Source organism: Pelecanus crispus, chromosome 4, assembly GCF_030463565.1.
Source record: "Pelecanus crispus isolate bPelCri1 chromosome 4, bPelCri1.pri, whole genome shotgun sequence".
NCBI lineage: Eukaryota > Metazoa > Chordata > Aves > Pelecaniformes > Pelecanidae > Pelecanus > Pelecanus crispus.
The window spans coordinates 27,698,197-27,721,969 of NC_134646.1; the positions used below are offsets into that span (position 1 = coordinate 27,698,197).

The 23,773-nt window shown below is 38.9% G+C and overlaps 1 protein-coding gene across 1 annotated transcript in view; it reads right to left on the reverse strand.

Annotated features, from left to right (window-relative positions):
* Window positions 1-23,507, reverse strand: part of EGF (epidermal growth factor) — a 59,978-nt gene extending 36,471 nt beyond the window's left edge. The window contains exons 1-6 of the mRNA XM_009486232.1: window positions 23,381-23,507; window positions 14,231-14,362; window positions 10,615-10,814; window positions 9,456-9,637; window positions 6,154-6,384; window positions 4,335-4,537 (exon numbers count right to left, since the gene is read on the reverse strand). Of these exons, the coding sequence (XP_009484507.1) occupies window positions 4,335-4,537; window positions 6,154-6,384; window positions 9,456-9,637; window positions 10,615-10,814; window positions 14,231-14,362; window positions 23,381-23,507 (1,075 nt within the window). The remainder of the gene's footprint in view (window positions 1-4,334; window positions 4,538-6,153; window positions 6,385-9,455; window positions 9,638-10,614; window positions 10,815-14,230; window positions 14,363-23,380) is intronic.
* Between the last annotated feature and the right edge of the window lie 266 nt (window positions 23,508-23,773).

Below are 23,773 nucleotides of genomic sequence, written 5' to 3' on the forward strand. Positions count from 1 at the left end.
TGACTAAGAAAGGAAAAACCCTGTGCAGTAGGCTTCATATGCCGCCAGCCCTGCACAGTATTATATGTTACCAGGTTCTGTAAAACACTCGGAAAGAAGAGAGCAACAGCGAGGGAGCACGCATGCAAAAAGAGAGAGAAGAGAGATTTTTAAAGGGAGAGAGCATACAAAGACTGGAAATTATTAGCTCAAGTCTCACATTATTTAACAAAAACACCCAGCTGGACAGATCATAATGACCATATGTTTCATTTTGACAAAAAGCATTAGCACAGTCTAGAGAATCTTTGTACTGGAGTGGATCCTGGTTTCTGACTATGAGAAATACAAGCGTTACAAATCTTGAACTCAGATTTAAAACTCAGAATGTTTCTGATGTCCAACAACATGCTCAAAGTTTCTTCAAAGGAAGCAGAAAAAAGTACCAAACAGATCCCCAGAAGCCTTCCTACTTCTCCTGCTTCATAGAAAAATGCAAACAGGTGTTCAAGTATCTTTTTTCATGGGAAGGACTTGCAGAGCCTTGTGTCTGTGCTCAGCTATCTTTTCGAGCTGGCACTTTCACAGGTATGCAACACTCATGGTTTTATTTTTGTCTCTGAAACTATTATTTTTGTTTTAATCTTCCTAATCTTCTTCAGGGGTTGCTTGCCCCTTTCCCAAGCTAAGAATAGCTGAACTGCTGCTACTGAATGTGGGTATGCAGCCACCCACACACAACACTGTCTTTGCCCTGTGCTGTCTGTGTAACATATAAGAAATCATGGGCTCATACAGGCAAAGAAATTTGTATGTGAACAATTTCTTCTGCTATTTCTAATTCACCCTCTAAATTCCAAGAGTTGGAAAGCAGCATAATATTTAAGTTCAACATTTAGTCTTCTGCTAGCCACAACAGAGAAAATGCTGGCCATTTGGTAGAATGACAGATCATGTCTATAAAAGACTGAAAAAATTTGCCAGACAGACACTTCATCTTGGCTGAAATATTCAACATTGCACTTATTTGCATCAAACTGATTAATTCTTCTCTAACAAAAGTTGTATCACTAAGTGAAAAATGGTGAACAGATGACTAGATGCATATTATCTATGTTATTAAGCAGGCTGACTTTTGAGAGACTTGAATTTTACATAGTTTTAGCTGAGCCTCTCTTTTTGTAGAACTCGTTTTGAATTGGACCCTTAATCTTTGTCCCTACTGCAACTGAATCAGGAACATACAGTAGTGGGGTGTCTAATCTTCAAATACAGAACTCATTAGAATGACAAAAGTGCAAGTACACGCAATCACAAAACAATACAAAACAGAAACAAGACCACATTCAAGGCTGCATCTTATGCTTATCACTGGTGCTGGGATTTTGTCCCTTGCTTGTACCATTATTGGTCTAGTGAGACGTAAGACACCCAGGCATTGCAGAAGAAATAACAGAAGCAATAATTTTGCCATCTGCGCAATCTCAAGAAGATATTCTTTTTTAACTGCATAATTATTAGAACTCGATATTGCCAAACCAATATTTAAAAAAAAAAAAAAATCACATTTCAAAACTTAAAGTGAATGGTGACTATATTATGAGTCACAAAGTTTTTAAGGTAGTCTTTTCTGGAAGAACAACCACTATGAACCATACTTTCTAGTTTGTTTGGATTTTGGGGTTTTTTTTCCCCCCTACCATCACCTCTCTTATATGGAAATGGGTATTCTCAGACAATAGCCTGATGCTGGTATCTTACACTGGAAAGAAACACAAAGTAATTCCTCAAAAAAAATATCCTGAGTGTACTGAATATCATTAATCTGTCAGAGAAGATACTTCAAAAAAATTCCAGAGGCAGTCTTTGAGATTTTAAGGTAATTAAGATATTTTATGAGCCATTAATAGAAGTGTGAAGAACATTCCAGCAGGCATTTATAAATACACGTTCTGTCATCAAATCTAGGATTAGCTGTCAAAGAGAGTTGAGGTAAATTAGAGGCCATCTTCCGGATATTGCCATAATAAAGTTGTTGTGTGGGGTTATAGCAAACCCATAGCTGAATTAATGCTCTTCTCTGTACTTATTGGCCCCGGCCAATCCAGGAAAGTCTTTTTAAAGAGAAAGGGAAGAGGGGACATGAGGAATTTAAGTAGTAAAGTAAATAATCCAAATTCCAGTAAAAAATCAAATCATGTCAGTTGAGCACTTCTCGTCAGTTCCCTTTTCATCTGAAGGAACTCACTTGCTATCTGCTTTACAGAAGGCCTGATAATTCACAGCTGACACTACATTGCAACATACACTTTCTTAGCATGTACAGAGTATCCAATTAGTCTAGGTATGCTTTTATCTCCAGGTTTCTCTGTTGTAAGATCAGCTATAAATCTCATTTGTACTGCAGGCTCATTAGTCCTCCTTTCATCCCAGTTCTTGCACTGGATAAGCCAAACAACGTACATGCAAAGTCCAAAAGGTTCATCTGGATTCAGCCTGTTAAGCTGCTTTCTACTCCATCACTTCCCAGACATTTTTACAAGAAGGTATTTGGAATAAAAAAAGGCCTACTGCTGACACCACTTACCATCATACAAAAAATTTACTAAACATGCTGGAAATATAGGTGTATATACTGCAAGGCATTTAAAAACACTGGTAGCTTATTTATTAATAAAGGTGGGGAAACCCTCTTTCCAGTGGAAAGAGAAACAGCAGAAAGCAACATGTCCTGGTAGAAGAAGTGGAGTTAATCTTCTAAGAGAAGGATAAAAGCTAGGTGCCCATAGTCAATGAAATTATGCTACACACTCTTGTGGAGAGGACATACGTAACACAACCACTAGCCACTGAGGTTCAAGAGACCACTATCATGAACTACCTTTCTTGGTCATTGTTTCTTCCTCTCCATCTTCATGCGTATGCAGACTAGTGACAGACACCCAAAGAAGCCTCATGAGACCTTCCAAATCTCATTGCAACAACCCTGAGATGTGTGGACATGCCACTGTCTGCACCACAAACGTATCCTTCCATAGTTACTCTGTGTGAGGGCACCAAACGCGTCAGCTGAAAAAAGTGCTTCCATTTGCCAGCATGACTGTTTTCCTCAAAGGAAGCACAGAACAGGTATTGTCTCTGAATGGAGGCTCCTTGTGTTTACAAGTATAAGCTTGACTTCCAGGAGCACTTTCTTTTCTGCATCCCAACAGCTCTTTGCACTGCAAACAAAGCATTTGAAGGGGAAAGTTCCCTTGAAGATTTTGATTTTCCCACTCAGACCAGGCTTCAGGAAGGAGAGACAGCATGGTACTGTATAAAGCTGTTGGTTGGCATGAAGACAGACAAAGCCTATTTTATAGTAGATATTTAGAAATGGTTCAAGAGAGATATTTACAGTTTCATTTTTGCTCATATGAACAAACACTACTTTCTCCTCATGTCTTATACCACCTATACCTCGGGGAACCCATGGCCGTCTCCCCTTGGGAGTTCTGCAACCATTGCTCAACACACAAATGCCTCTATGCTGCTTGCTCAGTTGTTTGTATCCAAGCAAAACTGGTGACAAAGGCTATTCTATTAAAGGAAGAATACTCTATGTCTGCTTTCCAGAGATCAGAGAACAAGATATTTTTTCCTCTGGACACCCTCTACTTCCTACTGCCTCAGCAGGAATCCTCAAGGAGAGTGAGCTATCCATAGTCAACTACCTTCATTTTCTGATCCACAGTGAAAGGCAGTGACGTGATCACCTCATACTGGAGGCTGCAATTGATATCAGTTAAAGAGACCCAAGGCTCTTATTTCATAGTTATTATGGCAACTTCAAGTCTGTCTAAAACATGCTGACTCTTAATCCAGCCATTTCACAGCAAAGCTGAGACATCCACAGTATCACTTGTAGGACATACTACGCACATAAAATCATTCAGTGCCATAATAAACAGAGATGTTTAGATGCACATTAGAATAAAACTTCCAGAAGGGAGCAGACATTTGACGAAGATAAGTTACATGGAGGATTAAAAACTTGCATGCTTTGTGCATTTAGCATGAAAGTATAAAAACATCTTTGTGTAAACAAAGGGAAGAGAAAGAGAAAATCACATTTATCTGCATGTGTACTCAGATTAATGAAGTGAGCAGTTCATGCTCAGCACACTTCCAGCCTGATACTCCAGCTGGAGTTACACACATCCAGTGGAACTGTGGATCAGTGAAGTTAAAGGAAACTTTTTTCTTGACTTCACTGAGACCTGGAATATTGATGAAGAAAATTATTACTGTGAAAAATAAGAGCATATGACATAATTATTCTCACACATACAACTGTATCATTATAGTTTACTTACCAAAATCCTGAGAATCTGTTCTTGCACCTGGCTGTTTAAAAGGATGCACCATTTTTATCTCCACTGGTGGAAAAAATGATGGCTTCAGGCTAATTGTGACTACAACTTTTCCAGTATACTTGTTGGCTCTCCATATCATACCAGATTTCAACTCTGAATAGTACAGGTGCTCAGCAAAGAGAGACATACCAAGCAATTGATGTCTACAACAAAAAGCAGATAACACAAAGTGGCACATTACATGATCCCTATATATTTACTCACTCATACATTTTCTGAGCATCTAGCTCAATCAAGTTCACTGTAAATAACCTTTCTTTGTATTCTTACATATATCTTATATTATCTTACATATATGAGAATCAGATGAGGTGTCAGAGATGTTACCAAATAAGCCAGCACCCAAAATCCTGCAGACTTGCAAGAAATAGATGCAAAATGGATAACCTGCATGTCTCACGGGTTATATGAGCTGTTGTTCAGGACAGACTCAATTGAAAGAGAAAGCCTAGGTATCACCCTGCTTCTGGTGAACCCAGCAATTAAAATGGACACTTGCTTTGTTGAAGGATGTAGGCCAGAAAATTTCCCCCATTTCCCAATTTCCAGTGCCTGCTCTGATGCTTATGTCTGTCCCAGGAAATCAGGGTGGAGATGGAGGGGTAGGAGTAGGGTGTTCCTAAAATCCATCCTGCAGCTTCTCGTACCACAGGAATTTATTTTCCATTCGCTGGTCAGTTGTAGCAGCCAGCAGGAACCACAAAAGGGCCCAGTTTTAAGTAAGAGGGAAAGCAGTAAAAATACTGAAAGGGGGAATTTTGGCCTCTACGTTCCAGTACAAATTCCAGGTGGAAAAAGGAGAATCCATGTCATCCAGGCTCAAAAGTGTTGATGCCCTAGTGAACACCAGCCAACTCGAGAGAGAAAGGGGAAAAGGGTAAGGAAAAATCGAATGTGACAGCTGGCAATGTGGGGAGAAATCAGCTTTGTGTTCATCATACACAAATGGTGTGCTTTATGTTTAAATCAGAAAGCCAGTGAAACCATGTATTTTTCTCATTTTGCAGTTGGCAATCCCTATTACACATATGCCAATCCAGCCACACTGACAGAAACTGCAGTGATGTAAGGTAACATTTTCCTGAGTACCTCACTGAAAACATGCCCACCGTGGAGCATCTGTACCACCACAAAGCATGAAAGCCAACTATTAGAGGCACCCAAAAGCACATGGGTCTGACAGCCCACTCAGCTGTGCTTAGCCCCAGCACTGGGGAGCAGAGGGGAAAAACTCTGTTGCATAGGACAGTTTTCGCCACATCTGCTGATGCTTGCTGGAGAGCCTGAGCACAAGGGGTTATCCAAGCCTCCCTGCCCAGCAGCTAAGAAGGACAACAGGCTTAGAAGAGGATAGGGATAGAAAAGACCTGATGTAGCTCAGTCTCTTGAGCACAGCTCAGACACCTGAGCTCACCCACTGTGACCTTGGACAAATCATTTAATCTCTTTGGTTTTCGTTTCTCTATCTGCAGAAAAAGGTTGCTAATAAACACCCAGAGAGTATTTCTAAGGATTAAGTAGTTATCATTTGCTAAAAGCTTGGAAGATGAAGAGTACTGAGTGGCAGTATTATCCTTACAACAGTGACTTTTGTCCATTTTCCTATCAGTAGTTTTAGATTTACAGTTACATTTGCACTGCACTTTATACTCCTTATTGTGTTATGAACCAACAAAATAAAAGGGAGAATGAGGAAGAGAGCTTAACTGCATCTCTGGGAAATGAGTGTTTTATTTCTGACAAGCTCAGGAAAACTCACCGGACAGAATTTTTGAGCAAGTGAACAGCTCCGCCATCATAGTTGCATGATCCAATATGGGAAATCTCTTTCCCATGGTCATGTTGGATCCAGTAGAGCCTTGTGTCAACCAAATCTAGTGAGATTGCCTTTATTTTTTCTGTTGTTCTTAAAACATTTCTCACATCACTTCCACTGAGGGACACCCGGTGTATGCTGGAAACTGTACCATCTGAAGACCAAAATAATAGCCTGCAGGCAAGAGAAGCATGTTTTGGGGAAAAACCAAAACCAAAACCAAAACAAAACAAAAACCCCCCAAAAACAAGCCACATTTGCAAGATCACATCATTGCTACACACTCCTTGTATAGTTGCTCCTGTATACAGAATTTTTCAGTCTTACCACAGTGCTTTCAGAACTAAAACCAATAATAAAGCAAGGGATTTCCTTAATACGTACTCACCTATTTCAGGAAAGCCCCATATACATCTCCCCTTAACATTGTTCTATTAAGAATGGAAATAATTTTTTACAACAAAGCTTTGTCTGCTTAACAGAAGAAATATTACCACTAAAGTTTTGTCACAGTTGTTTTCTTATTTTAATAAATACGTTTCTATCAGAAACTGTTTGACTCTCTTCAGAAAGCAATGAGACACTAGAAATTTCTCTAATGTAGGTCAGGCAGGAATCAGCCCAGCTTAACCATGAAGCACTATCGTCTGTCTCTCTGCTTTGTTCGGCCATGCAGCCAGAGAAGGAAACTGGAATAACCTCTCCAATCTACGGGAAACTCCTGCAAACTTGGGGAAAGGCACATTTTTGAGGCAGATACACATTGCCCTCTGCCTCTAGGGAGGAATCTATCTCCAGAAACTCTAGCTGAACACATAACTTAAGTGCTTAACTTAAAAATACCATTTCTATTATTGTTCTCCTTTCTTTCTACCTTCCTGCTGGTTAGAGCAGCCAGACTATGCTGTCACTAAATTAAGACACAGTCAAAATACAACTCAAATACTCAAAACAGTTCTGCACTGAAGCTACTTATGCATCAGGTTATTCATGGATCAGAACCCAGACTTACCGATGTGACTAAGGTTAACAACAGCCCTTCCAAAATAGCGAGTTATCCCTCATTTGTGTATATTTCATTTTTTAATGTTTGGGTTTATATTCTTTGCTTGGGCTTCTTACCCACAAAAATTCCAAGAAGCATCATTGCTTTGCCTTGTCTTCACAAAATTGCAGAATTTATATGAACAAAACAATGTAGCATAAAGCCAGCTTTACTATGTTTATGTTAATCATTTGTTAAAGGCCCCAAAACGGATTAGATCTCACTGGCAAGGGACTATACTAAACCAACAGGAAGAATCAGCCCCTGCCTCACAGATTTTCCTCACTGTTACATAGTCTACAGTTATCATATGTTATTAATGTATAGGTGAAAACATGTTTCCAGAAGGACAGCCCAATTTTATGCTGCCATTTTTAAGCACTTTATTAATATCTGCTTGCATTTCTATAGCACCTGTTATTTAAGAAACATCACTACTCTGGAAGTTTGGACAAATGCTAGGATTCACTTTTTACAGATCAGGAAACTAAGAAACAAAGGTGGTTATAGTATCCATGCACAAATTTTGCAAATCAGTGTAGGGACAGGATATGATAGGAAAAACAGGAAGACAGAAGAAGAATAAAGATTAGAAACTGGCTTGAGTAATTGCCAGTCTTTACTGTATTTGCCCTCTGTTTTTCTTTAGTCTTAATCTTTATTTTTCAGCATTTCTAAACACCATTAAAAAAATTAAATCAATCTTACAACAATAGTTATATTATTACTACTAAAATAATCCTATCACTGCTAATATCCAGACACATCTTTTGAGAAAAACTCTATTATTAGGGTATCACATTGGCCTTCATTACTTAAGAGTTGCACACATTTGAAGGAAGACACTGTTAATATCAGATTTAGCTCATGTTTATGCCTGTGCATGTGAACATGCTGGGGGTTTTAATTCACTTCACATTAAAAATAGAGCCTTCAGAGTTTTCATACAAGCAAATTGCCATAGGGCATAAAAATGGTTAGACTTCTTGGAGCCTACTTTCTTTAGAGTTTATTACTGGCTTGCTGGCCTCCCTGTAAGCACATGAGTACAGCTTTTATGCATGGTGAATCACACCTAGGTGAATATACGCAATTGAGTCTCCCCAAACTTTCGCATAAGCTCATCAAATATATCCCTATAATGCCATTTGTAACAGGTGTTTTGATGGCATTTGACAGTGGGTTTGAGGACTTGTGAATATTTCCAAGATTAGTAAATACTACATTCAAAAGCAAATCAGAAAAAAAAAAACCCCTACAGGCTGATATTCAGGCCTTTAAATCCTACCCAAATGACAAGACTCCAAAGAATACTAGTAATGCTACTAGCATCAGAAGATTGATTTATGTATAAATGTACTAGGAAAGGACCTATAAGCCTTAATATTAAAACAGTTTCACACACTGCTGAGCAACTTTACTGCAATCAAAAGTGGCAACAAAAACATGCTTTTGCTGTATGAAACAGAAGCATCTCAAAGTCTCCTCAAGCTTTCATTTTTGCAACTTCAATGGAAAAGGTTTGTGTGTGAAGAGAAATTAGCATGGAGAGACCACTGTGACAATTCATATCGATAATTCTTGAGAAGGCCAAATCTCTTACTTGAGCATGGTTTTCAGTGTAAATGGCTTGAAGCTGAAAGAGGCATGTTTATGAAGGCCAAATTACTAGTGACACAAAGTAGCAACAGTAGATTCAGAACCAATATTCAGAGCAACTGTCAAAGAGACAAGGGAAACGGGAGCAAAACTGTAAGTTTAGACCTTTTTTTTTTCAGAAAACGTACTAATTTATATGCTAAGTGTGCCAGGTTTGGAGGACAAGGGACTCCCAGCATTTGCAGGCATCATTCCCTTTGCTGCTCCAATCCTGCTTCCTGTTGCCCTGAAACTTTGCTGTCTTTGAGAAAGGACCAGCAATGCCTCTTTTCCCTCAGCTCTCCTCACTAGCAAAATCTTCCCTGATGACCAAGAGGTATAGATTCTGCATTAGACTTCGGCGGGTTTTTCCCATGCACTTCTCTATTTATCTCTTACATGCTTAATCTCTTATCCTCTTTTGTCAAAGTTCAAGGAGGTATTGGACAAGGATAGATCATACACTGTGCACAGACTAGCTCAGCAGCCTAGAAACCACAATCATGGTACTTTGCATATTTTGAGTCTATTTCAATGAAATTACTAACCTAGTTAAAATTACCTTTGCTCAGCATCAATGGTAATCCTTGTGGGACGACCAACATCTCTGAGAAGAACTCGGCGTTTCTTCCCATTCATGTCTGTCGCTTCTATGGTTGCTTTCTGTCTATTGGCCCAGAAAATGTCTTGATTTATCCAGTCAATAGCAAATCCTGAAATGCCTTTGTCTATGTAACATAGTCTCTGTAAACAAAAAAAGAGTTGCCAGCAAGAAGCATCCTAATGATTACCCTAAACTTGATTTTCAATATAGGGAATAGAGTGGCAGACTGAAGCTTCCCATTTCATTCCTTCACCTGCTTCATTTTCTCTCAGAACTGTAGATATTTATCTTTCTTATTCTTTAAGCACTTCCATTTGGTCTTTGTATTTACACATACCTCTTCTGAATTCAGTGACCCCCTGTGAAAGGGGAAACTGTTCTCCATGAGAAATACACTGGACTAATCTTTTAGCTACAACTTCGCATTTGGCACGCTATGAAGCACCCAGACCTGTACCGTTACAGATGGAAGACTTCCTGACACACTGTTGCTGGACCCTGATTCTTAAAAATCAGCATAAAATACATCAGTGAAGGCTCCACAGGAACACTGGCAATTTCTCAAACAAAAGAAGGCGCTCACAGCATTAAAGTTCAGCCACAACAGCCTGTCTGCCCTTCTTAATCAGCCAGATGCAATGAACTGCTCAGCTTTTTCTGAACAAAGGATGAAGTGCTAAAAGAAGCATTTGTGCAACCATAGAAACCAATAAAAGGTTTGAGAAAAAATCAGTAGGAATTCAAGCACATTCTTCTCATACCGTTTGTGCCAGTTTGAGTTACAGTAATCTGGAAGACAAACTTCCATAATGCCAGAGATTAATTTAAAACTGATAGAAACATTATTGTCTTCAAAGCTTTAGTTTGTCTGAATTTCCTCTCCTTCATTTTTAACTCCCCTTCACTTGAGCCACAGAAAATACTAAATGTACTGTGAATGCCAGTAAAACAGCCTTGATTCAGGACCATAACTATTATGATAGCAAAAACTATTTAAGAAGTCTGAAGTGCTAATCAAAGAACAGGAACAGCAGAATTGTACCTAAAGAGCAGGTGGTTTCCATGGAGGGTTTTATGCCCATTAACTTGAAGAATTCCAGGGAACTGACTACTTTACCTCTCGTTTTGTGCCATTCAGGTGAATTCTTTGAAGTAGCCGCCTTTCAGAGTCTACCCAATACAGTTTCTCTTCTGTATAATGAAAATCCATAAGCGTTGACTGACCAGTATCAGCCACCAATCTTTCATGATTGGTCCCTTCAGTGTCAATTCTAAAGATGGCATTTCCATGGCTAAAAAGTAGGAATGGTGCAGGGTCTGGTGTGGAGAAAAGAAAAAGAGACCAATTAATAGATAAGCATTGCACTATTGCTGCATTAAGTTCTCATCAGTATTATAGTAGCCAAAGAGAAAGTTCAGGATCTAACCATCTCTCTCATATTTTAACGATAACTTTCCAGGCATATCACAGAGAACCAATAAGATACAAATGTAATGGTCCTTTCACTTTTAATGCTGAAAGTTAGATCAAAAATTTGAGTCATGAAACTGAGATTGCAGTGGTTGTTACCACTAATCCCAAATCCTGCAGCCCAGACAGAGTTCAGAAGAACCGTTGCATGCATGCCAACAGAGGTTGGAAGAATTACGCCATGAATGCATCTCCAAGTTGAAGCTTCCAACTATTGTGCTATAGCAAGAATTTATCACAGAGAGGTGGTCTGGAGTCTCACTTTAACTATCCAAACAGGGAAACTGAAGATCCCAACACAGGGCAAAGGAAGAAGCTAGAGACTGTGGAGGTTTCTTGTAATGCAGACCTGTATTTAGAACTCCTACAGCTCAACAGCAACGAGTCCTTCCAGACAAAAACTGTATTCATACCGCATGAAGGGTAAGAGCATATCAGTAACTTAACATAAAATATGTTAAAATGAAAGGCATTCCAATTATGCCCCAAACTCTAGAAATCCAGTTAAGGTTGAAATTGATGAGCAACTAGGATGGTCCAAATAGCCTTAATGCAGCCTTAAAACCAGGTGATAAGTATGGAAGTACAATTAGTAGGACAGAATGGTTGGGGCTGCAGATTACACTAACCCAGTTTTATCAAGTCCTGTTTGTTATTTTTAGGGTATCACCATAGGGAAGGGTTAAGATTGCCCAAGGAACCTTAACTGCATTTCCAAACCACAATGGTTTTCATTTAGGCAATTTGAATATTAGGGATGTCTATCAAGTGTGTAGCAGAGGAAAGGAGTTTTTATGTAACCAGTCACATTTTAGTCTTCATTTTAAACAGGAATGGGGTCTTTTTAATTTTTTTAAAAAAAAAGGGGTTATACAGCCTAGTCTTTAATTTACCACTAAAACAACATTCAAAGAAGAAAGCCCATTGTGGTGGTAATGGTGGGGATTTATAACATGGTTGTCTGAAACAACAGAACATGGCATACAAGTAATGCTCTAACCAAGTGACTTTGAAATGCAATTATTGATATAGATCCAACAGAATGACAGCTTTCAAGCCTGTCTAATCACCTATTGAATTGATCTTCCTGCAGTGCAGAGTGACTCTCCATTTATCAGGGATGTATGTCATCAAAGATGCACTATCATCAGTTTTATTGCACATATACTTTTGAAAATTAAACTAGTTTTATTGACCACTTTTGCAACCTTTTAACTAAATATCTTTACCATTAGCATGAAACCTGAGGCTTTAGACTCCACAGACATCACTTCTGCAAATTTTAGCCAGATGCTCCACCTTCGTCATGGATGTAAGGTGGTTTGATTCAACCCCTTTCACAGCAGAGGAATGAGACCAATTTTGATTTCTCCCAGTGAAGAGCAAGTTAGGCAGAAAGTTCTGACAAGCACCCAAGATGTAATTCTCTTCTGTTCACAAGGAAGATGATCGGCACTCTGTTTCTATACTAACAGACTCTTTTGTATCTCAAGTTTTCAAGCTATCACCCAGTTATAACAGCTGCTTCTAGGATTTTAGTGATGCTCTTTTTCTGCTGTTATTTGCACTGAGCAACCCCATATGAGAATATTTAAACTATGAAGACTTGCTTTACGTAAATGGTAAATGAACAGTGAAGTGTAGCAAGGTTGATTTATCTAGGAATTTGACAGCTGTACTGTTTGCATTTTTGCCAATTAGTTGACCAAGTGCATTTATATATTTTGGTTTTGTTCTTGCCACTCTCTGAATTTCCTATCAGGCACCCATGAAGGAGGGCTGTAAATGGAACAGGAACTGAACAAATCTAAGTTTGATTGCAGAGGCACCAGTCAGATTTGGGACTTAATTTTATCAGGGGTTTACTGAACAGGTAAACAACAGCTGCATCAAAGAGCTTCCTGTCTTTAAGACATGAGGGTATTTCACTTGGTGTGCCCCCTACAGAAGGGTTTATACCGAGCATAAGGGTTCCTTATCCATCACAGCAGCTCCTGAACCATCACTCACTTTCTGCTGGTGCTATAAATGTTAGTAATAATGTTAAAAAAAGTTGAAGTCCTCCAATATTAAGGTAGGATTGTTCTTTGAAAGACACCTGTGCACATATATCACTGTGAGATAACGTTTGTTTTCACTTCAGAAGTTAAGAGTTTACAAAACATTTGATTAAAAAAAATTAAAAATTCTATTTAAGGGGCTAGAGATGTTTAGGCAGGACTGCAAAAAATCCAGCTTGGATCTTTGTGAGTCACTTGCTGCTGTCAGTAATGACGATTCTAGGAGCTGACTGAAGTAATCATGTTGGTCTCAGTTTGGGAGCTGCACAGAATACTTTTGGTTATGTTCATGGTCCCAAAGGCTACATGCACAGGGACTCAAGTATATCTCCTACTTCTTGGGTCAGAAGCATGCCCTGTCACATCCCATCTCTGCATTAGTGAGAGGGAAGAAGGGAGCTGTAGCATATCCCAGACAGGAACCAAAACAAGACATTCAGGAAACCAAGGTGGAGAGGTGAGAAGTGAAGTTCAGAGCACTCCCACCTCATACTCTAGATACAATATAGGGTTAAACCAATCAATAACATCCAACAGGATTTTTTTCCCTGGGCAGCATCAGTTGAGGACAAAATGAAGGTTATTCAAAGGCCATAACTGTGGATATTTTCCTCTTAGAAAGGCTAAAATCTTTTAAAAATTAAATGCATCTTACACATTCAAAAAATCAATGTATACACTCAGGACAGAGCAAGGGAGAGAAAGAACTCACAGTAGCGCTTATGTTTATTAAGAAATTGCCAAAGGGCCAAACCAAAAATAAGCGCTTCCTGCTTTTGATTTCACAGCACTGTCCCTAGAATCTAAACACACCGGAAAGACATTGATGCCAACACACTGAAAGAGGCAAAGGTAGCAAAATCTTGTGTACTGCTGTGTTTTCCTGGAAGTAGTAAGGATGGGATAAGAGAGTTCACAGTTCTGAGCACACAGAGAGAGTATGTCTACTAAACAGGAAGACATTGTTTAGTTTTATTTGTTTGTTTTCATATGTTCATTCATCCATACTTTCCATTCTTCACCATCACACCCACTTTTGGCCTTGTGCTTACACACACAGTAGAAGAGGCATTTTTTCCATCAGCGAACCAGAGCACTCGAGTCCTGTCCAGTAGGGAACAGGGCATGGTTCACTCTGAAAAATAATGCTAACTAAATCTCCAAAGCTCCTTTTTAGTCATCAAAAAAGAAAATTACCTTACCGTTCACATAGCAAGACCATTTGTCAATATCCAAAGTGTAGCCGGGCAAACAGGAGCAGATGTAGGACCCTGGAATATTGTTACAAGTTTGGCCACAGGTTCCCAAACCACCTTCAAGGCATTCGTCGATATCTGAAACATTTTTGAACAGATCAGGAAAATTCAGCTAGCAAAACCAGCAAAGAGCAAAGAGAAAGAATACACTTGACATAGTTATCTAATAATAAATTAGTCACAAAATTTCATATCCCATCATTAAAAAAGGATGATGGCTGTATTGCTTCATGCATTGGTTTCAGAATTATTGTTTTGTCTGTTGTCACATGCACAGTGATTTTCATTTTTTTTAGAAGACTGTCCAGGGAAATTACCATTCTCCCTAGTGTCTGGGCACTCTGGTCTCTGATTGCCCAAACACAGGGAACAGACTTGTCTCATACTCCATTTCTGTGATTTGCATTATCATTTGCTATGCAAATGCTGCCTGCAGCTGCTTCCACAGTAATAATTTTGCCAACAAATTAACAAACTTTGTGAAACAGCAAAGCAGCAAACAGACTGCCACAGCACTGAGTTCCACATTGAGCTCATTTTGTTTTGAGTCAACTCTCACAAATACATAGAAAACACTAAAACCCCCACCATGTTCTGACAGCAGCAAGCCCAAACCAAGGCAACAAACAAACTAATTAGAAACTTGGCTTTTAACTGGTAGATTAGGATAGAGTCTTTAGGAATTAAAAGATATTTACGTATTTGTAGTGTTTTATCAGGGCTTGAGGCAATAACTATTAACTAAGTCCTAAATTGAGGACCTAATTTTTCAAAAAAAGGTCACCACTGAGAAGCATATTTTACACTAAGAGGGAAAGAAATTAATCCCTTTGGCAGTACCATGGATGATTGTCCCAGAAAATTTAGACAAACTTCATTTCCTACTGAAAAGAAATGCATCTGATTGTAACTTCCCGAGGTGCTTGACATCTGGCAGTACCATATCCTGGTATGTTTCTTGTATAATCACTGTGAGGGTTGCTTTGAGCAACAGCTTTTTCCCAAGATCTATTTGATGTCAGTAGCTTTTGTTCTGGGTTTTATTGTCTGACACACAGGGAAAAAAAAAGGAATGAATACAAATTATTTTAAAGAGACACATTTAATTAAGTCACTAAAGGCCATCGATTCATAACCAAAACTACATATATGTATTGAGTTATTCCAAGTATAGCTCACAACAATTTTTTTTTTCTGTATTCCTGATCAAGAATTTAGGGCAATGGAAGAAGAGCTTCTCCTTGGATAACTTATCTTAGATGATCATTTGAATCAAATGCAAATTATGACAGTGCTTCAGGAGGTTTGTGAGTGTTAGGTGAGGATTTGCCTAGTTCAAAGAAGGTCAGAAATGGCACCTCATGATAACTACAAGGAGCTGCAATTTAACCAGCTCACACCAGCACTTTGAAAGAAACTTTCTCAGTAACCTAGGGAGAGCTAAGCAACCAGATCTCTGATATCCCATGGGTCTGGGAAACTGTCTCCTTAAAGCTGCTTTAAAAAACTACATGCAGCAGTAGTGCTTAGAGGTTTCTTCTGTATCAGGTATCAAAGTTGTTCAAAAAGAATGTCAATGCTTTACAGCCACCTAACATGGCTGTACAGACTAGGAAATGTTTCCATACTGTTTTCAGAGTTTTCCCACAATGTTAGGTTCCACATAGTAGATGAACCAATTTGACTATGTATGAAACACAATCAGAGCACATGCAACTGATTTCTGTTGAACAGATTATGAAGGTAAAGCAGAAGCATTTTCAGCAACTTAATTCTATAAAGCACGCTAATTCTAACCCACAATCTTCTTCAAACAATCAGCTTTCAGGACCATATTTTCCCACACGTACTAGGGATGCACAAGCCATTCTCCACAGCATTAAAGGAGTAACTCTTCCAAATCCCCTCTAGAAAGGTTTGACTGGCTTAGAAGTTTGTTAATGGGCCACAGAAACCATGAGATCCAGGTTGCCAGTTTAAAACTAGCTACTCCTGGCTAACATTGCCAGGAGTCATTAAAACTAAAGGGCTCTTAACCCATAGAGGAGGGCTTTGGTGACCCCAGGTCATCGTCACAGCTGCTGTCAGTGTTAGCAGAGACGTGCAGGAGTCTGCAGGCATGAACACTCTTTGTATCTCTCCCTGATGCACTGGTTTTCAAATGGAGTAACTGGCTGACTAAGCCAGACAGTTAATCTGATCTAGTCACCGGTACAAAAGCAGGTGCAAGACTGTTGATAAAGGCTATAATGTAGTTCATGTTAGGCAATATACTTTTATGACAATAGTGGCTTGTTAAATAAACCTGATGTTATTTCTCTGAGGAAATCACAAGTATGGGTGATAAAGGCAACTGTGTAGATGTAAGATTGCTAAAGACAGAGGTCATTTGACTAAGTAATGTGAAACACTGATGAAAGAACTATTATTCAATCACAACAAAGAGCACATTAAACATGAAAAATAGGCCTGAGCTACAGATTGTATCTAGAAGACCGCTTACTCTGAAAAGGATTTGTGTTCATACTGGGCAGAAAGCTGACGTCTTCGCAAGTTACTGGGCAAGAAAATTCAAATCACAGTATATATAAACCCAGGAGAAATGTATAACAGTGGAGAAATAATTTTACTTCTGTATATGGCAGTGGTCAGACTATATTGGCATGCTGTTTGTATTTTTCAGATATAGGTTGTTAAAGGAGAAGAAAGGCTGAAGAAAGGCTATAGTGGAAGAATAACTGCCCAATAAAAGACTAGGGGCACAGTAGCGACAGGCAGCTCGGCCACCAGAGAACGCCCCTTCCAGTGGTAAACAGGAAGCGCCAACAAACACAGTGCTATTGTAAAACACGCTGCAGCGCTGTGAACATTCAGCTTTTATGGTGCTAACAATGGAAGAGGGTCCTATGCTCTCTTCTTTGCTTAAAGTAAAAAAAAAAAAAAAAAAAGAAAAAAAAAGAAAAAAGAAAAAAGTAAAGGCTGTTTCTTAAGGTTTAGGAGAACTTGATCATAAAACCATCCATCAGGTGTAACTAGCAGTGCCTTCACCTGCACTCTTAGGGCCAAAGCAAAGCCCAGAGTTGCATCCTGCTGTAGCTGTTTTATGTGTCCTGGCAACCACATCCCCCCAGTGGGAACTTTACCCTGTGAAAGAAATCGGCTTAGTGAACACAAAAGCTGTCTGCAGTGCCCTGACAGCCAGCCCTGAAAGGAAGAATGAGGTTCTGCTCAGTTCTCAAAGGCTTCTTTATGCAAAAAATGCCTTGAGAATCAGCAAAAACGATGAATCATGTCATCATGATGTTGGCAGCTCTCAATGACTTTGCATACAAATATGCTACTTTATTGAGAGTCCTGAGAAACGCTCTGATTGCAGAAGGTGAAGCATTAGTATGCCTGGCAGGGATACAGAGAAACCACAGTGAGCCAGAACTTGCTTTTCATTATGCCTCCAAATACATACATTATATACATAAAATATACATGTGCAGATACACACACTCAAATAACCTCACTCAAATTTGGTTTCTGTGGAGTTGGACTGGGGATTAATTCAATCTGCTATACCTACCCACCACCATAACCTTTTCAACAAGGTTGAACATGAAATTTCATCTGGGTTACAAAGAAAGCAGCCCATCCCTTTTATCTATTTTGTTAAAAGCATACAGCTCAAAGAACAGAAGATAGCCAGAAATGGAAAAAGAAGCTCTGTCTATCAGCAGGTCACAATGAAATAGATGAGGCTCAGCTCAGTATCTTGTCTCTCTAATTTTAAATGAGATTTAAAGTACAACTTGATCACTTACAATTTTTGAGAGGATAGAGGCTGTGAAGTGCAAAATACTATGGTAAGAAATACAATGTGAATACAATAAGGTGGTTATCAACTCCTGGACTTTCCCAGTCCAGAGCCACAGAGGTGATCATATCACAGATATGACAGCAAGAGCAATCATATGACTTAATCAAGTATAAAGTAGAATCAATTTAGAATTGAAATAAAATTCAGAAACCACTTAGAATCATAGAATCATAGAATTGTTTAGGTTGGAAGAGACTTTTAAGATCATCCAGTCCAACCATTAACCTAACACTACCAAGTTCACCACTAAACCAATTAAGGGCAGACTAATAATTGATTTCATGTTTTCTGGCTTGGTGGCTGGATTTTGTTTTAATGAACGTAAAACTAGGAATCATTAAGGTTGGAAAGGACCTCTAAGATCATCAGTCCAACCATCAACCTAACACCACCATGCCTACTAAACCACGTCCCGAAGTGCCACGTCTACACATTTTTTGAACACCTCCAGAGATGGTGACTCCACCACCTGTCTGGGCAGCCTGTTCCAATGTTTGACCACAATTTCTGTGAAGAAATTTCTCCTAATATCCTAATATCCTAACTTGTAGACATCTTGAAGAGAAATGGCACAAAAGATCTTAAGGGACTACAATTTCTTCAGTTTTCTACCTTTCTGGACTCACATCTCAAGGGTTTGGGCACTAGAATGGAAAAAATGTATTTTGGTTTTGTCTTCAAAATAAATTCTGTGGCTAAATTAGTAACTACAAAATGGAACTCTACTTCCTGGATCATGCAACTTTCAACATACTGTTATTGGCTTGCCTTTCAAAGATGAAGTTCACGAGACTATGATCTGACCCTCTTTGAAAGGCAAATACTGTTGTCCAGCTCCCTTTAAAAATCAAGTTTCAAATTAGATACTAAAAAGTAGTCAGTTTTGTTTAAAACAGAACACAAAATTAATATCTGCTATTTTCCACTGAGCAAAACAATGATGAATCTTGCAGTATTAGTCATTGGTGCTCGAGTCTGCCCCTTAGGCCTCTTCAAGATCAAGCTTCATGTCACGTGTGTCACCATTTCTGTCATTTCTTGTAACATATTCACCTTCTGCCTATTTTGATCTAAGTTTTTACAGCTATAGCTAGTATTTGTCCACATTCAGCTGGATCCAATTTCCAGAGAATTCAATGGGAATCTTCTTGTGAATTGGTCTCTGGGTTCAGACACATGTTCAAGAATCGCTGACTACTGTTTTGTAACAATGTTTTCAAGCATCTTTCCCCAAGGCAGTATAATATGAAGTGAGCTAGCTGGAAGACAGCTACTGAAAACAAGGAAACAAGCATGCCTCAGCTGCAGCTCTTCTGAAATACAGAGAGATACAGTGAGGTCTCAACAGGTTTATTCCTATGTCATGACAGGATTAGACAACACAGTTCCCCATTTCATTGGCTCTTACTGATTCTTTTGCGATGCTTGCGAAGAAAGGATCACTGTGAATTAGTAAGGTTTTGGCATTTCATATTTCTTAGCATACAACATAAGAAGTTTTAACAGTGTGTCTTCAGAAGGCTGTATGGAGCAAAGCAAAGCCAGGATTTAGCTAATTAAGGTGAATTTAAAGATGTAATACAAAGAGGTATAACTTAATATTCCGCATCACCAGTGCTCCATGGCAGGAGAGTGGTGAACAGTAAGAAAGAAAGGAGGAAAGCTTGAGACACAGAAAGCATCATCTGACCAACAGAGCTGACCTAGATAGCTGCAGTTGTCACCTTCAGTTGCAGGCTGTAGCTCTGTAGGAATGTGCAGCATGTTAGCCCTAAAGAAATGACAAGGTCTGATCAGTTAATGTCAGAAGTTAGTAGAGATGTGCAGAATTTAAGAACCTACTATTAGGTAAAACTTCAATAATGTGGGTTGTGTTTTGCCTTCTTCAAAAACTGTTTTACAATATTGTTTGTTTTGGTTTGGTTTTTTTTTTTTTAACAGCTATCTTCCTTCACTTTTAAAACTTAAAAAGCAAGTATTCAAAGTCAGCCCTGAAACCAAAGCACACCTCCAGCCTTGCAGTATCCAGAACATAATGTATTTACCTAGGGCAGCCCAAGACTAACAGGCACTAGTATCTAGTCTAAAATTGACAATGCAAGGGGCTGCTCTAGGGGCTTCTTCAGATAAACAGTGCCATGTGGGAAACTTTTTGGTCTCAAGTGGGGAAAGCATCTATACACCACGAGAGAGCAAAAAATAGTGTTGTTAAAGCGGTACTTCAGGAAGGCACAGGCAACAGATTCCAACAGGCGTAAGGCCCATCCCCTGGTATACCATGTATGCTTACATGGTTGAATGTGTTAGAAATCAAAGCTCTCCCGGGACCAATAACACACATGTTTTTACCTTGCAGGAATAATAACTCCTGTGTAGCCCAGACCATTTTTCTTTAGAGGTAAAAGGTTCTATGTTTTCACTGGGGTCTAAGAAAGGTGAGTTATTTAAAGGTAACTGAGTCCCCAGTCCTGACAACAGCTTAAAATAAATTATTAAATCAAGATGGCAATGTCAAAAATTGCAGAAATGCTTCCAATTCTACCATAACTTGCCAATAAATTGATACGTTCATTCACCAGACTAGTCTTGTTCTGGCCTCATGATCTGTTCTCCCATACTTTCTCTCTTATCAAACTTCTTGTTGTAGGACACAAGGCCCCTTTGAAAGGCCTCTCCTCTCTTGGCATACCAAGTCAGGATTCAAATAATCTCTCTTAAAATAACTGTATAAAATTATGTGAGACATTTAGGGTTAGATTTCATTATCCTTCCACAGGATGAGAAGGTCTTTGATCTTCGAATATCCCTGGGAATAAAAGGAACTAATTAAGAAGTGAGCTATTTAGCAATGTAAGAAGAGCACGACCTAGATCTTCATCTGTAGAGGCAGTATGGAAAACAAATCTAGAAAAGACTACACACTTTCCAGTAAGTGTTGCTTGTAACAGTTCACTAACAGACAGCAGACACCTTCTCAGTTCAGGGTAGTCCTTATGGCTGGCAGGATGCCACGACAGTCACAGACGATAAAGAACATTTTACAATTGGTATATTTATTACAGCTCACCAAGAATGGTCGCCAAGCCACAGTTCAGCTTGCTGTCATTGTTCACAGTTCAGCGGTATGAATCATGTCTCCCACTCAACACTTTTATCCCCACTATTACCTTCAAAGCCTGCCTCCAGCTTCCTACCACTTGCTTCCACTGCACCCTCTTATCTCACATATTAATGAACTAGAATATCGTACATCCGGTATTCTGATCAGAACACAACTTCTGTATCCAGCACACAGAGGAAAGAACAGGGGAAATCCACTCCACCAAAGCATCCTTCAGTCTTACATTTCATGTCAAAATTTCACCTTTGCTTAATCCCCTGTAATCCAGTGGTCTCTAATTAAAAAGATACCCTAGCACATCTCATTTTTCATTTATTCTATATAACATGGAATCACTCAGAGTATGTCATAATAACTGTTAGCTCTTACTCAAAAGAGTTTGCTGAGCTACCGGCCATTCTGTTTTGGTGCTTTATCTAGAGCCCCCCCATCCATACAACAGTTGAATGTATCTAATTTTCAACAGAAAAGACATAACGCAGGGCAGGTTATGTCTCCATTAATGGGAGAGCAACATACATCAATATGCAAAATATGTCAACTGAAATAAAAAATATATCTTTGCAGCTTTTTGAATGTCAATATTTAGAGTGCATTTTGACTCACTAAACAATAGCCAAGCAATTCCCTTCATGTCAGTAGGATTCTCCTGTTATACGTGAGCTCTTAATTGGGCAACCCAGTAATGTGGAAGTCATAACTAATGTACATCCTAATTAGCTTGTGGAAGCTACGTACGTATTAGCAAATAGTGTGGAGGCTGTGTAAAGTGCAACAATTGCTGAGGATATCACATACACACTGTATGTATTTCAGGCTGAGGTTATAGAGAACCAGGTCTAGTCTGGTCCCATGGACCGAATGGCCATCGACAGCTGAGAGGATAGATACTCTCGTACAGGAATACATTCTGGTTTAGGCTGGCCTAAAGGGAGTCCAGTTTGTGCACTTTGAGAGTGCTCCACAATGTGAAGACAAGCATAGTAAGCGGTGGCAGTATGGAGATTCACTTCAGAAGTATGCTTCTCATTTGTATTCAAGCATCAGTGTGGAAGCACCCTAGGTGTGTTTAGCTCTCAGATAAACCTTCAGGCAGGTTTATAATTTGTACACAAAAAATGCCTAGCTCCGCCTCTCTCAATACGAGAGCATTTAACATGCATACTTCTGTTTTCTGCTTATAAGATGGTATTTCTTGGCAGAATGCACAGAGGAGGCACCTGTTATTAAATCACTGGAATCATGTCAAGAACTGAGTCAGAGCCTCTGAAGCCCAAGCAATCTAAGGCAAAAGCATTAACTCCAAGTATTAAGTTTGTTTGTTTGAATCCTTACAGAGTGTTTCCTCATCTCCTTACTGCAAAGCCCATGACTTCATTGCCTCTGGCTTTCTAAAAAAGTTGGACTTCAAGGTAGCAGGGCAGGGAGAAGAGTTCTGTCATTCTTTGTCTTAACGCTTTGTAAAGAATAGGAACGTGCATTTTATATGTTCCAAATCACTGGAGGTGATTATACTAATATTAGTGTCACACATTTCCCCCAGACTTCAGTACTACAGTGTCAAACACACCTGCGATTCATGTATTGTATGAGATGTATTATATAAGCACATGTATCTACATGCACCAATAAACACAGAAAGAGTAGTTTTTAAAGTTATCTAACCCACATCTAAGTATATACTAATATATAATCATTAAAATACTCTTTCTATATATGCATATAGAAATAAAAAAATACAACTATAAACAAATTTTACATATATAGAAGCACAAATACGTGCATGCCCATGTATTGAAAATACAGAGACACTAAAGCTATGGCAAGGAATTTTGGTAACTAGGGAACAGTTCAGATATCTTAATGATCATATAAAAGCTTATCCTGCTTTCTGATTGTTAAACTGACAGACAAGGGACTGATTTCTGAAAAACAAACTAAATAAAATGAGTTCTGTTCATTATGAGAAGCAAAAGATATCAAAAAGCTGATTTATCAATTCTGCCAGTACAACACACAAGATCTGTAAAAAAAATCTGTGAAAATTATAAAGCTCAATTAAGAGAATACAAATGCAGTTTTCTTAATCTGTGAATGGTCAGCAACTTACCTATACAAGCAGAGTTTTCAGTCTTTAATCTGTATCCATTAGGACAGTTCCAGTGCTGCAGAGCAGAGAGGCTGACAAAACCAATTTTAAAAACCACTGGCAAAAAAGCAACAAGGAAGAGAAACATAATCTTGAGGGCTTTTTGAACTGTCACTAGAGAAAAACTAGCTTGTATTCAGTCATATCCAGGACAAGATGAGCATGTGTAATCCCAAAAGGTTTCTGCAATCTCCCACTTTACACTCAGACATCTTATCACAATACCAAGTTTTATCTTTGCCTTGCTTTTCTTGTCACTTCAGCCCTTACTGTGTCTGACTACAACCTTGAAGAAATTCCTGGGAGATTTCTTCCTCACACACGCCAGTCTTTTTTCTCTCTCTTTCGTTTCTT